At 40.7% G+C, this 17747-nt stretch overlaps 1 protein-coding gene across 7 annotated transcripts in view; it reads right to left on the bottom strand.

Moving 5' to 3' along the window:
* Positions 1-17747, bottom strand: part of GPATCH8 (G-patch domain containing 8) — a 113078-nt gene that overhangs the window by 34868 nt on the left and 60463 nt on the right. For 4 of the 7 annotated variants that reach the window (XM_008012406.3, XM_008012413.3, XM_037993715.2 and 1 more), the window contains 2 exons: positions 6456-6523; positions 5101-5187 (listed from right to left, as the gene is read on the bottom strand). In XM_008012406.3, coding sequence (XP_008010597.1) covers positions 5101-5187; positions 6456-6523 — 155 coding nt within the window. Of the gene's footprint in view, positions 1-5100; positions 5188-6455; positions 6524-8661; positions 11406-17747 lie in introns of those variants that run through there. The other 3 variants (XM_073005234.1, XM_073005235.1, XM_073005236.1) reach the window with 2 other exon arrangements.

The following is a 17747-nucleotide window of genomic DNA, read 5'->3' as shown; positions in this document are numbered from 1 at the left end:
ATTTCCTCAACCTGATAAAAACAAAAAACCCCCAGCTAACATCATAATGGTGAAAGACTGAAAGCTTCTCTATTAAGATCAGAAAGAAGACAGGAATGTTCACTCTTGCATTTCTTTTTTTGAGATGCAGTCTCACTCTGCCTGTCGCCCAGGCTAGAATGCAGTGGTGTGATCTCGGCTCACTGCAACCTCCGCCTCCTGGGTTCAAGTGATTCTCCTGCCTCAGCCTGCTGAGTAGCTTGCATTACAGGTGTGTGACACCATGCCCACCTTTTTTTTTTTTTTTTTTTTTTTTTGTATTTTTAGTAGAGAAGGGGTTTCACCATTTTGGCCAGGCTGGTCTGGAATTCCTGACCTCAAGTGATCCGCCCACCTTGGCCTCCCAAAGTGCTGGGATTACAGGTGTGAGCCACTGCACTGGTCACAGTGGTGATAATTTTACAACACTGTAAATAAGCTAAAAATCATTAAATTGCAGTATTGCTTAAAATGATTACAATGGTAAATTTATGTTATGTGAATTTTATCTCAACAACAATTTTACCAAAAAAAATCGTGAGGGGGCCAGGCACAGTGGCTCACGCCTGTAATCCCAGCACTTTGGGAGGCTGAGGCGGGTGGATCACTTGAGGTCAGGAGTTCTAGACCAGCCTAGCCAACATGGCGGAGCCCTGTCTCCACTAAAAATACAAAAATAATTAGCTGGGTGTGATGGTGCACACCTGTAATCCCAGTTACTCAGGAGGCTGGGGCAGGAGAATTGCTTGAACCCAGAAGGCAAAGGTTGCAGTGAGCTGAGATCATGCCATTGCACTCCAGCCTGGGTGACAGAACGAGGCTCCGTCTCAAAAAGAAAAAAGAAAAAAAAAAAAAAAGGCGAAAAACACAAAATTCAGAATAGTGTTTATCTCTAAAGGAGAAAGAAATGGGATGGGATCATGAAGTCATTGATAGCGCTTTTTCTTAAACTGAGTAGAAGATACCTAAGGGTTTATAGTTTTTTATATATCTCACACATTAAAAATATTTAATAAAATAAGAATGTCAAATGAGACTGCAGTTTTTGTTTATTCTTTTTTTTTTTTTTTTTTTTTTTTTTGAGACAGAGTCTCGCTCTGTCGCCCAGGCTGGAGTGCAGTGGCCGGATCTCAGCTCACTGCAAGCTCCGCCTCCCGGGTTTAGGCCATTCTCCTGCCTCAGCCTCCCGAGTAGCTGGGACTACAGGCACCCACCACCTCGCCCGGCTAGTTTTTTGTATTTTTTAGTAGAGACGGGGTTTCACAGTGTTAGCCAGGATGGTCTCGATCTCCTGACCTCATGATTCTCCCGTCTCGGCCTCCCAGAGTGCTGGGATTACAGGCTTCAGCCACCGCGCCCGGCCTTGTTTTTTCTTTTAAAAGTCTGGTAGAGCTATTTGGCTCTAAGATTATGTACAAGTATAACTTTGATAAAAATGAAAATTAAAAAATAAAAATGGGAGGCTAGGTCAGGAGTTTCAGACCAGCCTTGGCAACATAGTGAGACCCTATCTCTTAAAAAAAAAAAAAAAAAAAAAAAAAAATTAGCCAGGCATGATGGTGCACATCTATCGTCTTGGTTACTTGGGAGGCTGAGGTGGGAGGATTTTATGACCCCAGGAGTTTAAGGCTGTAGTGAGCTATGACAGTACCACAGAACTCCAGCATGGACAACAGAGTAAGATCCCATCTCTATAAAATTAGAGATGAGTGATGAAAAGGAAGCAGAGTAGTGACTAAGAATTTTGGTTCTAAAGACAAGTAAAAAGAGAAGACGGTAGCTATATGGAGAGTAAATCAGAGTGCTTTTTGGTTTTGCTTTTTTAAATTTTAGGATTCCCTCTCTCAACAAATGTTCAAGTATGTTTACTGTTGATAGGAAAAGAATAAATAAAGAGAAAGGTTGCCAATACAGGAAAGAAGTGGAAGGTCCTTGATAAGACAGGGAGAGTTAGGATCCAGAATTCAGATGTAGGTACAAATTATCATTTGACAGATGGTGAAACAAAAGAGAAATATTTAAGTATGAGAGCAGGTGAACCCTGGTTTGATGTAGGATACTATATGTAGATGAAGGCACTACTACCTGATAGTCCAAATTCTCTTTCTTAACTAAAAACATACAGGAAGACAGAGATACGAAAAGGGTAGTTAAGTAAAGATGAAGGCTGAGTACCAATGTTTGAGAATGACAGCTGAGAGGACTAAGAGGGAGATAACACATGAGAGCATTAATTGGCAGCTCTGAGGGCCCAGTGAGGTTGGCAGAAAGGGTATAGAAATGAAGAACGCAAGTAATGCATTTTGTACTGATGGGATAGGCTTTTGGTGAGTACATACGACAAAATGACTAGGAGGAAAGGGAGTTGGGATCAAAGTGCTGTGAGAGGTAAACATGAGTGTGTGGTGCTAGAGGGGATAAGTACAAACTAAGGAGGAGCTAAGTTACTAAAGTCAAGCTTCCAAAGTCATGTGAAGCTGAAGAAAAAATATAGGAGAATAAAGGAGTGACAGCAGGAAGGAAAAAAGGTCATGGTCAGATAATAGGACATTTAAGATTTTAGAAATAGTGTAGTTCAGAGTTGACAGTGTTTCAGACTAATTTTTTTTTTTTTTTTTTTTGAGACAGAGTCTCGCTCTGTCGCCCAGGCTGGGGTGCAGTGGCCAGATCTCAGCTCACTGCAAGCTCCGCCTCTCGGGTTTACACCATTCTCCTGCCTCAGCCTCCCGAGTAGCTGGGACTACAGGCGCCTGCCACCTCGCCCGGCTAGTTTTTTTTGTATTTTTTAGTAGAGACGGGGTTTCACAGTGTTAGCCAGGATGGTCTCGATCTCCTGACCTCGTGATCCGCCCGTCTCGGCCTCCCAAAGTGCTGGGATTACAGGCTTGAGCCACTGCGCCCGGCCCAGAGTAAATATTTTGATCAATAAAATGGGGAAAGTAATTCTTGCTCTTGCCCGGGCTGCAGTGCAGTGGTGTGATCACAGGTCACTGCAATCCTCAACTCCTGGGCCCAAGCGATCCTTCCAACTCAGCTTCCCTAAGTAGCTGGGATTTATAGGCATGCACCACCAACACCTAGCTATTTTTTTTCTTTTTTCTTTTTGTAGAGACAGATTCTTGCTACATTTCCCAGGCTGGTCTCAAACTCCTGGGCTCTAGCAATCCTCCCAAAGCACAGCTGTGACCCACTGCACCCAGCCGAGAAATAATTCTATTAGGAGGGAGAGAGCATCTCAAAATACTATGCATAATCTTATGAGGCTGTGAATTACTGAGGTATTTCATTTATTTTTCACTTGACAGTGTAACTTTTACTTGAAAAATAAAAATATATTCTTTATAATGTTTATATTTCTGACAGCACATAAAATGAATCTGGCTTTTCCCATTATTTCAAAATATTTATTCATTCAACTAATATTTATTGAGTACTTATGTGCCACACACTGTGCTGGCTGCAGGATATATATTGGCAGACAGACAGACATACTCTCTCCTCAATGCCCTTTCTGACTAGTACAGTAAGCAGAATATAAATTAGTGAATAAAAATTTATAATTGCAAATTGTAACAGAGGTTGTTGCAAGAGAATAAGGCAGAGTGGTTAATTATTTAAATGAGTTGATTAGGGAAGGTCTTTAATGAGGTAATATTTAAGCTAAAACCCAAAGGATAAAATTTAACCAAGTGAAAGATGATGAAACATGGTGTCATGATCATTCTTGTGCCTAGAGAAAGAATGTAGCCAGAAGAAGAGGGCCCAGGTCTGAAGCTGAGGAACTCCAGTATCTGAAGTTCAGGCAGAATAAACAGCAGCCAACAAAGGAATCTACATAGAAGCAGCGAGACAGATAAGAAGTGACTAACCTAGGAAAGTAAAAATTCCTCAAAACCAAGAGTAACGAAAATGTTTTAAAGAAGAAAGAGTGTGCCAGGAGCAGGGGCTCACGCCTTTAATCCCCACACTTTGGGAGGCCAAGGCAGGCAGATCACGTAAGGTGAGGAGTTCAAGACCAGTCTGGCCAACATGGTGAAACCCCATCTCTACTAAAAATTCGAAAAAATTAGCGGGCCGTGGTGGCTCATACCTATAGTCCCAGCTACTTGGAGGCTGAGGCACGAGAATCACTCGAACCCAGGAGCAGTGAGCTTAGATCACACCACTGCCTGGGCAAGAGTCAGACTCGGTCTTAAAAAATAAATAAATAAATAAATAAATAAATAAATAAATAAATAAATAAATGATTTATTGGATTTAGCAAACAGAAGTGTTTGGTGGCCTTGAATAAAGTGGTTTGGTGAAAACTGCTAAAGTCAGTGTAAATAGGCTGAAGAGTGAATAAAGAGAGATGAAAGGAGAAGAAAAAGGGGAAGGAAAAAGGGGCAGGAAAAGATGAGTTAAGTTATATTATAGTTCTGGATAAAATAAAACATACAAAAATTTAATATATAGCTAAGCTAAGTTCAAAAACAAGAAAGGGGGTCAAGCGCGGTGACTTATGCCTGAAATCCCAGCAAACTGGGAAGCCGTGGCAGGCAGAACACCTGAGGCAAGGAGTTCAAGACTAGCCTGGCCAACATGGTGAAACCCCATTTCTACTAAAAACACAAAAATTAGGCCAGGCGCAGTGGCTCACGCCTATAATCCCAGCACTTTGGGAGGCCGAGGCGGGTGGATCACAAGGTTAGAAGTTCGAGACCAGCCTGACCAACATGGTGAAACCCTGTCTCTACTAAGTGTTGGGGTTACAAGTGTGAGCCATTGTGTCTGGCCTCAAAGGACTTTTAACAGTTTTTACTGCTACCACTACTTGACTACCTACTATGTAACAGGCATTGTGTTTTCAAACACTAACTCGTGTAATCTTCCTAACACACTTTTGAAGTAGGTATTACTATCGCTACAGTTTTTACAGAGCCAATAAATCAGAATGTAATAGAAATCTGAGATCTACTACTAATTACCACCAAATGTCAAACAAATGCTGTTAGCAACAGTGATAATTTTCAACAAAATTTGAGTTCTTTCTTCTTCAGTGAGTACCTCCCCACCTTCCAATGAATAGCTCTGTTTAAATACCTTGTACTTTTGTCTCAGCTCTTCTGTGTCTTCTTTTTCCACTTCTAGGACACGGCGCCGTTCGGTAGCATCTTCAGCATAATCAAGCTTGACAAAAATAGATATGATTAGACTTAATTCCTAAAGTACCCCCAAGATTAGCTATGAAAAAGTTATTTGTACAACTACAGTATTATCTGAAAACCAAAAAAGTTGTATTCTGCTCAGCTACTGCTTGCTTTACTGTCACCCCACAGAGAAAATCACATGCAAAATAGTTTGTTAATCCTGTCATGCTGGTAGTTTCCAAAAGGCACATTTGTTGAAAGGAGACTTCACTTCAATGTTAATTTTCTTTTCTTTCTTTCTTTTTTTTGAGATGGAGTTTCACTCTTGTTGCCCAGGCAACAAGATCTTGGCTCACTGAAACCTCCACCTCGCGAGTTCAAGTGATTTTCCTACCTCAGCCTCCCGAGTAGCTGGGATTACAGGTGCCCGCCACAATGCCCTGCTAATTTTTTTGTATTTTCAGTAAAGATGGGATTTCACCATGTTGGCCAGGCTGGTCTCGAACTCCTCACCTGTAACTGAGATTACAGGCGTAAGCCACCACGCCTGGTGACTCCTAATTCTTTGAAAATTAACATTGAGTTTGGGCACAGTGGCTCACGCCTGTAATCCCAGCACTGTGGGAGGCCGAGGTGGGCAGATCACCTGAGGTCAGGAGTTCAAGACCAGCCTGACCAATATGACGAAACACTGTTTCTACTAAAATACAAAAATTAGCTGGGTGTGGTGTCATGCGCCTGTAATCCCAGCTACTCAGAAGGCTGAGTCAGGAGAATCCCTTGAACCCGGGAGATGGAGGTTGCAGTGAGCCGAGAATGCGCCATTGCACTCTAGCCTGGGCAACAAGAGCGAAACTCCATCTCAAAAGAAAAAAAAGAAGAAGAAGAATTAGGAATCAACGAAGAAAATATTTTAGGCAAAGAAAACTAGGTATTACAGAGGGCAGCTGAACCCAATTCTATAGAAGGCAAAGCTTTTATCACAGCAACATTTTAAGAGCTGAGCAACACTGCCTGCTGAAGCAAGCACCAAGGTCTGGATCTAAGTCTGATATTGCCTTGCTGTATAACCCTCGGCAAATCACTTAACTTCTTTATGTGCCAGTTAAAACAGGGGCACTGTTTATATTCTATTTGTCTCAAAAGCAGCACTAAATGAAAATGTAAAATATATTTTTAGTTGTCCAAAGAAAAATATTAAAACTACATTTCATCTGATAAACGTATTCTTGCACAGACATCTGAATTTGGAATTGGTATTATTTCAAAATATCCCATAAAACTTATGAGTTAATGAGATCAATTTACCTCCATTTCCATGCGACCCATGCCCATGACATCATACTTGACAACAATTGGAATGGGATCTGTTCTCCCTGTAACAGGAACACATAATCAAGGTAAGGCACAAAGCCAAGCCAACAGCTCATTTTACACATTGGGTTTTGGGTGGTTAGAGATCTTGCCTTGGAGTGCAGAGACCAGAAAGCTACAGTGAACCAAACACAAGCCATTCTCACAGCTTACACTCAAGACCTTCCTTTCCTAGTTTAAAACCAACTAACCACCTTGGCTGACCTTCCAGTTGGGATTAACTTCAAATTACTGTGGCAAAATTACATTAATAAGTAATGCAAAGCACTTTTAAGCAATGGCACCAGGAGGTTTAAATTTTAAAACTTTAAAAACTCCTTTTAAGATCCCCAAATAACTTCCCATCAAAAATCACTTCACTCTGTCACTGATACCCTCCTACACAACTTTTTAACCTAGTTAAAAAAAAAAAAACAAAACTCAACTGGCATGGTTAAATAGAAAAAGTACATTTTCAAACATGATGCAGTAAAACTTTATAATTACAACTCAGTATGTTGAATTTGTTTTCAAAAGATGTTTTACAATTTTTTTTTGATGTTCCTCATAGACAAGGAGATGCTTTACAACTTAATGGGGCTGTGAAAAGTTTAAATAAAAAGAAAAAATTAGTTGCCCTTAGAGACAAAGAATAGTTTTCCTTTTAATCTGGTGCTCTAAAGTCCCATTTCCTAGAGTGGATTTAACACTGGCTATGAGGGTAACTGGTAAGCTGTGAAAAGGACTAGTTGCGAAGAAAATTGACTTTAAACTAATTGATCTATGCTGGATAATTTTTTTTAATATATATATATTTAATCCACTCATAACCAGCCAAACAAAGCAAAATGGGGCAGACAAGCACTTTACTACCACAGCTGTTTTACATCACAACTTGCGCTTTTTATTGTGATGTAAGCCCACTGAAAAGAGGACTTACCTTATCCGTTGTACACCTTTAGTGAAAAAACACAATGTTTACTTCCCTCATCATTTCACTCAGGCTGGTGTAAACAATTGGTTTTTTTGGTTGTGTTGTTGTTGTTATACACACACATATATATATATATATTATACCTTTGGGCTAAAAATGGAGTTTTCTTAGGCTAAATCTGAGGTATTACCCTCCCAACCCCCCAAAAAAAACTTCTTAAAAAATAAATGCCATGATCATGACTGGTTTTGGTCCTGCAAAATAAAGAAGAAACCATGTTCAAAACGACCACAACCACTTGTATTCGGTGGCTCTATATTTGTGGAATTAATTTTTGCCTTTAAGATGGAATGAAAAACAAATTCATAAGTTTAACTACTTATGTATCCTATTATTGTTTTTAAACAATAAATAGGGAGAATTAGAATTATCACAGCAAAAAAAAAAAACCACAAAAAAACAAAAACAAAAACAAAACCCAAACCCAAACTGTTAAAGAACATCTCATGTCAGGAACAACAAAAAAAACTTCTAGAATACAGCCTTCTTTTAGATACAATTAAAAGACTGCCAGTAAAGCAAAATGAAAATGCATTACTACCTTATGCCCAATGGTATAATAAATAAGCAGTGACTGCAATCTTTAGCAAAAGGACCAAATTAAAGACAGGTTATAAAAATGACTTCCTAGGTGCAATATCACTTTCATAACGTCTCAATCAGGGATTTACTGGTAAAAATAAATGGTCCAATGAATGAATTAAAAAGAAATGTCAAAGCAATTAATTTGGTATTTTTTTTGATCTGTCAGAATTTGTTTTGCAAGAATCAAGAAAGTTTTGGTACAAATTCATTACCTCTGTAAACCCCTGTTTATAAACTCTGCATTAGTACTTTTGCCTTCTAAGGCAGTCAAAGTTTGTTTTAATTTATTTATAAATTGCAGTAGCAAGTGCTAGTGCCCATTACATTGTGGGGAAATCAAGTTTTTGACAGTATTAGAATTTAATGTTTTAACTGATTTTATTGGCAGTTCTAACACAAACAGATACATCCCTTCTTAACATTACCCTTTAATGAACAGGGATCAGACAAGTTGCATAAGGAAAGGAAAGGAAAATGAAAAAGACCAAGCAGAAGGATGAAGGCTACAACAGAGAAAGTAAGCCTAACATATTGGTGCACTGATGACAAAAGGAGTAATTCAGTCTGAAAATAAAAAATTACCACTGCTAAGATTACCATCACCACAACAAGTCCAGGATCATAATGCTGTAAAAAAGAAACACCATTTGTTAGGCAGAAACCATTAGGGTAAGAAACAGGCCTTCTAGCAGGCAGACAGGATGGGGTAAAGTAACAGTTGGGCTTTGTCCCTCCCCCAATCTCAGCCAGGGACAGAGGAAGGACATTTTGTGCTACAGCAACTGTTTTCATACTGGTCAGACCAAGGTGTGAGATTTTTGTACTGCTACTTGAGAACATGAACACCACCCTCTTCAATAAGGCAGGACGTAGGGTATCAGTTTCAAGTAAGAGAACTAGCTCTAGCTTCCAATCTTTCATTTAACTATTCTTTCTGGTACATTAGTATTCAGGGCCCAAGGTAGGACTTTTAAAAGAAATTACATCTAAGACTCTATCAGATCAACTAACTGGACAGTAATCAAGTCATTTACTTCACCAAAAGAACTCTAGGAGACTTAGAGTACGGATGAGATGTCCTCAAGACTTCTCTAGAAATATACACATAAAACAATTAAGAGGTCTAGAAAATATTCTTAGATCTTCAGTGCTTGGAGAACTTTGTACATTTGAATTCTGTTATGAATGAATACAACTCTTTAAGTGGCTCTCCTCAGAACTTTGCTTCCTGTTAACCAAGACTTCCCAGGCTGGCCAATATCTTTCTTTCAGCACACAACAAAACCAATCTTTGAAGGAGAGCTCTAGAGAAACTGACATCAAAAGAGCTGTCACATTTAAAATTACTCCACTCAGAGTTAACTCACAGAAAATAAACAGTATGACTTTCAAAGCAATCTTGAAGGTGACATTATTGCCTGGACCAAGTAGTAATTTCTTAACATTATTAAAGAGGCTACAGACAAAGGAAAAATCCCAGTGGGAAAAGACACCAAACACTACATACAGGAAGACGCTGCAGCATTAAAAAACAAAACAAAACACCCCCTCAGTTTATTCAGTTGCTATCAACGATAAATCCTAAAGAACATCACTAAGAATACCTAAATACCAATTTGTAGTGATGACCTCAAAAGGTAGGTAGCAACTGAGTGTCTGCTAATATGTATTCGCTAGAAAACTCAACCTTTTTTTTTTTTTTTTTTTTTTCTGAGATGGAGTTTCGCTCTTGTTGCTCAGGCTGGAGTGCAGTGGTGTGATCTCGGCTCACCACAACCTCCACCTCCCTGGTTCAAGCGATTCTCCTGCCTCAGCCTCCCAAGTAGCTGGGACTACAGGCATGCACCACCACGCCTGGCTAATTTTGTATTTTTAGTAAAGACAGGGCTTCTCCATGTTGGTCAGGCTGGTCTCAAATTCCTGACCTCAGGTAATCCGCCCATCTCAGCCTCCCAAAGCGCTGGGATTACAGGCGTGAGCCACCTCGCCCGGCCTCAACTTGTTTTAAAAATAAAATTCAGGTTCCCTACTTCTTGGTTTCTTTTAAAATATGGCAAATATTATTTAAAATATATTAAATTAGTGAGAACATTTTTGTTGCTTGTTTCACTCTAAAGGAAGCAACTTCAACCAGAACACGAAATAATCTCCTTAAAAGAAACTGTCTTCCTCAGGAAGAGATCTATAGACACTTACTGTACTTTGGCCAACTGAGGAAGGGAAAGGAAACACATGCAAAATCGAGAATGTGCCAATATCAATGTATTAATCTGATGGAAAACAACTGATACTCATATTTTCTAAGTCAAAACCTTAAATAATGTTTCATAACCAGAATTACATATTTATTTTCTAGAGACAGTGTCGCTCAGGCTGGAGTACAGCAGCACGATCAGCTCACTGCAATCTCCACCTTTCAGGCTCAAGTGATCCTCTTGCCTCAGCCTCCCAAAGCTCTGGGATTACAGGTGTGAGCTGCACATCAGCCTATTGTCTATTTTAAAATGTAGATTGACTTATGCAATAATAGAAATTCCTAAATGCTCTCATATATATGCAGGTCTTGCTAAAATGTGAAGGCATGATGACACAACTAAAGAGGGAATACAAATACAAAAACCCACTGATTATCATAGCCACCCTGTTATTGAGAACAACCCCTCAGGAATCAGTTTTGATTTTAAAATGGTTAAGGCTACACCAATCTACAAAACTGTCCCAAAGACTTAAACTACAGAGAAATAACTCTTTTTAAAAAATTTTTAAATTTTTATTTATATATTTTTTAGAGGGAGTCTTGCTGTGTCGCCCAGGCTGGAGTGCAGTGGCACCATCTCGGCTCACTGCAAGCTTCACCTCCCGGGTTCACGCCATTCTCCTGCCTCAGCCTCCCGAGTAGCTAGGACTACAGGCACCCGCCACCAGGCCCGGCTAATTTTTTGTATTTTTAGTAGAGATGGGGTTTCACCGTGTTAGCCAGGATGGTCTCGATCTCCTGACCTCGTGATCTGCCTGCCTTGGCCTCCCAAAGTGCTGGGATTACAGGTGTGAGCCACTGCGCCCGGCCGGTTCTTTTGTTGTTTTTTGGGAAACACTACTTTTTTTTTTTTGAGACGGAGTGTCGCTCTGTCACCCCAGCTGGAGTGCAGTGGTACGATCTTGGCTCACTGCAACCTCCCCCTCCCGGGTTTAAGCAATTGTCTCGCACCATCAAGCCCAGCTAATTATTTTGTATTTTTAGTAGAGACAGGGTTTCACCATGTTGGCCAGGATGGTCTCGATCTCTTTACCTCATGATCTGCCCACCTCAGCCTCCCAAAGTGCTGGGATTACAGGCGTGAGCCACTGTGTCCGGCCCAGGAAACACTATTTTTAAAGAGACAAACTCTAGGAATAGAACAACTGGGAAGAATATATATATATATATATATATATATTTTTTTTTTTTTTTTTTGAGACAGAGTCTTGCTCTGTCGCCCAGGCTGGAGTGCAGTGGCCGGATCTCAGCTCACTGGAAGCTCCACCTCCCGGGTTCATGCCATTCTCCTGCCTCAGCCTCCCGAGTAGCTGGGACTACAGGCGCCTGCCACCTCACCCGGCTAGTTTTTTGTATTTTTTTGGTAGAGACGGGGTTTCACCGTGTTAGCCAGGCTGGTCTCGATCTTCTGACCTCGTGATCTGCCCGTCTCGGCCTCTCAAAGTGCTGGGATTACAGGCGTGAGCCACCGCGCCTGGCCGGAAGAATATATTAAAGGACAACCATAATACAGTAATCAGCCATACTTTAGAAAACAGAAGACATATGATTTCCCTGCAGAAATAAATTAGAAAAGAAGAAGCTTCTACAGTGATTAAAACACTGGTTGAACTGTCAACAGATGTTAAGAATACCACAATGTAAGATGTAAGAACACAATGTATCTCTACTGCTTTTCCCCTTACAGAGATTCAACACAAATATTTACAACAAATACTGCTTTTCCCCTTATAGAGATTCAACACAAATATTTACAACAAATACTGCTTTTCCCCTTACAGAGATTCAACACAAATATTTACAACAAATACTGAGTTTTGGCCAGGCTCAGTGGCTCACGCCTGTAATCCCAGCACTGTGAGAGGCTGAGGCGGGCAGATCACTTGAGGTCAGGAGTTCGAGACAAGCCTGGCCAACATGGTGAAACCCCATCTCTACTAAAAACACAAAAATTAGTCAGGCGTGGTGATGGGCACCTGTAATCCCAGCTACTCAGGAGGCTGAGGCAGGAGAATCACTTGAACCCAGGAGGCAGAGGTTGCAGTTAGCCGAGACTGCACCACTGCACTTCAGCCTGGGCAATACAACGACACTCCGTCCCCACAAAAAACAAAACAAAAGCCCAGGCACGGTGGCTCACGCCTGTAATCCCAGCACTTTGGGAGGCCGAGGCAGGTGGATCACCTGAGATCAGGAGTTTGAGACCAGCCTGACCAACATGGTGAAACACCGTCTCTACTAAAAATACAAAATTAGCTGAGCGTGGTAGTGCATGCCTATAATCCCAGCTACTCAGGAGGCTGAAGCAGGAGAATCGCTTGAACTGGGAGGTGGAGGTTGCAGTGAGCTGAGATCGCACCATTGCACTCCAGTCTGGGCAACGAGAGTGAAACTCTGTCTCAAAGAGACCAAAAAAAAAAAAAATTATACATATATATATATAGAGAGAGAGAGCGAGCGAGTGAGCGAGAGAGAGAGGAGTTTCTACTATATTCAAGGCACTGTTCTGGGCACTGCATATAGTGATGATAAAAAAAATAAAAAAATAAAAAAAAGCAACACCACCACCGCAGCACCACGTTCCATGAATTACCAAAAAATAGGCAAAACAGAGTAATCTGAGCAGTTGGAACTTCAGCTGAGTTCAGCAAGAGACTGAGAGAAAACAGAACATTAGTGAAGCTAATGCATAAGTAGTTAAAAAAGCTTAAAAAAATGTCTGAAGTTGTCTTTTAAAGATATCTAAAGTTGTTTTTAAAGACTTGACCTTAATGAAGTACAAGTAAATATAAAAGCCATCAAAAAGTCACAAAATCCACTCTTTTTTGTTGTTTATGGAGACAGGATCTTGCTAAGTCACCCAGGCTGGAGTGCTGTGGTGCCATCTCCGCTCACTGCAAACTCCAGCGTCCAGACTCAAGCCATTCTCGAGCCTAAGCCTCCTGAGCAGCTGTGCCTGCCACTACATCTGGCTAATTTTTGTATTTTTAGTAGAGATGGGGTTTCACCATATTGCTCAGACTGGTCTCGAACTCCTGGGCTTGAGTGATCTGTTCACCTTGGCCTCCAAAGTGCTGGGATTACAGGTGTGAGAAAATGTGCCTGGCCTAAAATCCACTTTCAAAAGACAATTAAAACTGGGCTGGGCTTGGTGGCTCATGTCTGTAATCCCAGCACTTGGGGAGTTCAAGGCAGGAAGATGGCTTGAGGACAGGAGTTTGAGACCAGACTGGGCAATACAGCAAGACTCCATCTCTCCAAAAAATTTTTCTTAAAAAAATTAGCCAGGCATTGTGGCATGCACCTGCAGATCTAGCCACTGAGGAGACTGAGGCAGGAGGACCACTTGAACCCAGGAGCTAAAGTGAGCTATGATTGCACCACTATGCTCCAGCCTGGGTGACAAGAGAAAAACCTTGTCGAAAGAAAAGAGAAAAGGGGGGGAAAAAGACCATTAAACTGATAAAGGCCAAGACCCAACACTGACATATTTAAAGTACTTATTTTTTAATTTTTTATTTTTGAGATGGAGTCTCGCTCTGTCGCCCGGGCTGGAGTGCAGTGGCCGGATCTCAGCTCACTGCAAGCTCCGCCTCTCGGGTTTAGCCATTCTCCTGCCTCAGCCTCCCGAGTAGCTGGGACTACAGGCGCCCGGCCACCTCGCCCGTCTAGTTTTTTGTACTTTTTAGTAGAGACGGGGTTTCACCATGTTAGCCAGGATGGTCTCGATCTCCTGATGTCGTGATCCGCCCGTCTCAGCCTCCCAAAGTGCTGGGATTACAGGCTTGAGCCACTGCGCCCAGCCTATTTCTTATTTTTAAGTAATTCAAATACATATGTGAAAATCAAGAAAAAAAAACTACGCAGGTGATTCTTTGATTTGCAAAAGTATTCAAAATAGGATTCAAGTCATGTTAATGGACTTAAATATCATTTCATTTATTGAAACAGTGATCACATGAAACTTTCAGAAACACTGAATAAAACATGGTACATTTATTTCCAAACCAAAGCTTAATTTTTGCAAATTTCTCCTGAAAATGACAGTCTTTAAGTGGCATAGAAACACTTTCAGCATCATTCAGATATTTTTCTAAGCAACTCTAACATATGATAGATGCTAACTCTCAGAAAACATTAACTGAAAACATTGAGCACAATACTTATTCCCTAGAGAGTTTTTAAAGTTTAAAAAAAAAGAAAAACTTTCCACCCAAAATAGAGTTCAAATTACCCAGTTCTACAAAAACCAACTATAGTCTTGCCATGGCCTTTTTAATGACCTATACAACAACCACATTAATTTGATTTTCTGTCTTCCTTTTTTTTTTTTTTGAAACAGGGCCTCGCCGTCGCCCAGGCTGGAGTGCAGTGGCATAATCACAGCTCACTGCAGCCTCAACCTCCTGGGCTCAAGTGATCCTCCCATCTCAGCTTCCTAAGAAGCTGGGACTACAGGTGCATACATGTGGTGACATGTGGCTAATTTTTGTTATTTTTTGTAGAGACGGGATTTCGCCATGTTGCCCGCACAGCTTGTTCTGAGCTCAAGCAATCTGCCCACTTTGGTGGGATTACAGACATGAACCACAGTGCCTGGCCAATTTGATTTTCAAATACAGATGTTTTGTTTTTTTTTTTTGAGACAGAGTCTCGCTCTGTCGCCCAGGCTGGAGTACAGAGGCGCGATCTCGGCTCACTGAAAGCTCTGCCTCCCGGGTTCGTGCCATTCTCCTGCCTCAGCCTCCCGAGTAGCTGGGACTACAGGCGCCCACCACCACGCCTGGCTAATTTTTTGCATTTTTAGTAGAGATGGGGTTTCACTGTGGTCTTGATCGCCTGACCTCGTGATCCGCCCACCTCGTCCTCCCAAAGTGCTGGGATTACAGCAATGAGCCACCATGCCCGGCCCAAATACAGATGTTTTCTAAGGCACAAAAGTTTAATTATGACCTAAACGAATTTCCATCTGATACTGTCCATCTAGGATAAGATAGTTCAATTTTAATCATATAACTAAATATAGTAATAAACAGGAACAAAGGTGGGGCAAAAGGCTTTAGTGATAGTGTTGTTAAATCAGAATGTTAGGCCTGGAAAGGATATCTCATCCAGGGATAATGGTATCCTCAAGCCCTTAGAAGAGATAATAAAGAGAATTCATGAGTTACTTTCAATCAAAAAAAAAAAAAAAAAAAAACAACCTAAAGAAAATCATACTTTTACCTGAGATACAACTGTTTTAGCTAAAATTATATTGACTCACTGAAGGTTGTCTCAAGCTCACCACCATGCTAAGATCAATTTTTTTTTTAATAGGAAAGCCAATTTAATAAATACAATTTTGGGGTAAAATAGACTAAAACATGGGGCTTAGGAGATATGGGAAAAAAACATAAGTCTTTAGTTTAAAAAAAAAAAAAAAAAAACAGGCCAGGCACGTGGCTCACGGCTGTAATCCCAGCACTTTGGGAGGCCAAGGCAGCAGATTACCTGCGGTCAGGAGTTCGAGATCAGCCTGGCCAACATGGCGAAACCTCGTCTGCATTTAAAATACAAAAATTAGCTGGGCGTGATGGCACGCTCCTGTAATCCCAGCTACTCGGGAGGCTGAGGCAGGAGAACCACTTGAACCCGGGAGGCGGAAGTTGCACTGAGCCAAGATAGTACCATTGCACTCCAGCCTGGGCAACAAGAGTGAAACTCCGTCTCAGGGGGAAAAAAAACAAAAAAACAAAAATAACGTGGTAGCACTTTTGTGCTCTGAGTTTTACTTATGTTTGTATCCATATCTGACACAGTATATAGGCCAGAATAGCATTTAGTTAAAAAGCATTTGTTGACTCAGAGAACGAACATGTTCGTAATGGGTCTGAAATTGGTTCAACTGTAAGTACTTAGTCATGATGATGCACACCGCTTAACATCACAAGATACTAATGATTTAACTCTCATAATCAAGGAATTATTTTATCAAGTAGAACATATCACTATATTAGAAAGGTCTCCACGTATCAAAAAAATACAAACTTTTATAATGAAATATTTGAGTTTTACATTACTGGTCATTAGAGGCTTAAGGTTTGTTCAATTTCGTTTTTTGTTATCACTCAGGAGTCAAGGAGAAGGAGGCATCAAATGTTTAAGAAAAAAATACTAAAGAACTTACATTCATATGTCAACAAACTTTTAAAAAACTGAACTGAAAAGTTGCCATAACCAGTTTCAGTGAAGGAAAATCTCAAGTCAGCCCTCATAATAATGATGTTTTCCAGGAAATTAGGTTTAGGGTAAGTGGCCTATTAGAAATTCTGAAAACGTTTTTCCTTTTTTTAAAAAACAGGTCAAAGTAAAAAGTAATTGCATTTTTCAAGTACCCAATACACTCCTATATACATGTAGGTAGACTAAAAATTACCAGTGGGCTCCAATCTATGTATTTCTTTTTCTTTTCCTTTTTTTTTTCCTAAGACGGAGTTTCACTCTTGTTGCCTAGGCTGGAGTGCAATGGCGCGATCTTGGTTCACTGCAATGTTTGCTTCCTAGGTTCAAGCGATTCTCCTGCCTCAAGCCTCCTGAGTAGCTGGGATTACAGCTGCCTGCCACCATGCCTGGCTAATTTTTTGTATTTTTAGTAGAGACAGGGTTTCACCATTTTGGCCAGGCTAGTCTCGAACTCCTGACTTCAGGTGATCCACCCACCTCATACTCCCAAAGTGCTAGGATTACAGGCTTGAGCCACTGTGCCCAGCCTAGAATTCCAAAAGAAAAAATATACTTGTAAAGAGTGGCAACGTGAAACTCAGGGGATCTGAATTACAGTTCTGTTGTTAATTGGGCATGTGACCCATTATTAGCTGTTAATTTCTTTTTATTTTTAGAGACAGAATCTCACCCTGTTGCCAAGGCAGGATGGAGTGCAGTGAAGTCATCATAGCTTACTGTTTAACACTGAACTCCTGGGCTCAAGTGATCCTCCCACCTCAGCCTCCTAAGTAGCTAGGACTACAGGCATTCACCACCACGTGTGGCTAATTTAAAAAAAAAAAAAAAAAAAAATGTAGAGACAGTGTCTCACAATGCTGCCCAGGCTGGTTTCAAACTCCTAACCTCGAGTTATCCTTCTGCCTCAACCTCACAAAGTGCTGGGAAATAGGTGTGAGTCACCATGCCACCTATATTAGTTTTGTGATCTAAAAATAAAGGAGTTAGACAAGTCTGTAAGGTTCACTTCACAATTCTAAAGTTTGAAGAGTGGAACATATTTCAGTAGAAAATATCTGGGGGAATTATGCAGATAGTGGCCAGTCTTGTGACATTATAATAAGCCAACAATCAAATGCCTTCTTAAACTTACTTTTGTTTTTCCATAGCTACACTGAAAATTTTACTATTCTAGGGCCACTCTATT

The sequence above is a fragment of the Chlorocebus sabaeus genome, chromosome 16 (genome assembly GCF_047675955.1).
Source record: "Chlorocebus sabaeus isolate Y175 chromosome 16, mChlSab1.0.hap1, whole genome shotgun sequence".
NCBI classification, from domain to species: domain Eukaryota; kingdom Metazoa; phylum Chordata; class Mammalia; order Primates; family Cercopithecidae; genus Chlorocebus; species Chlorocebus sabaeus.
This window is presented reverse-complemented; position numbering and strand designations above follow the sequence as displayed.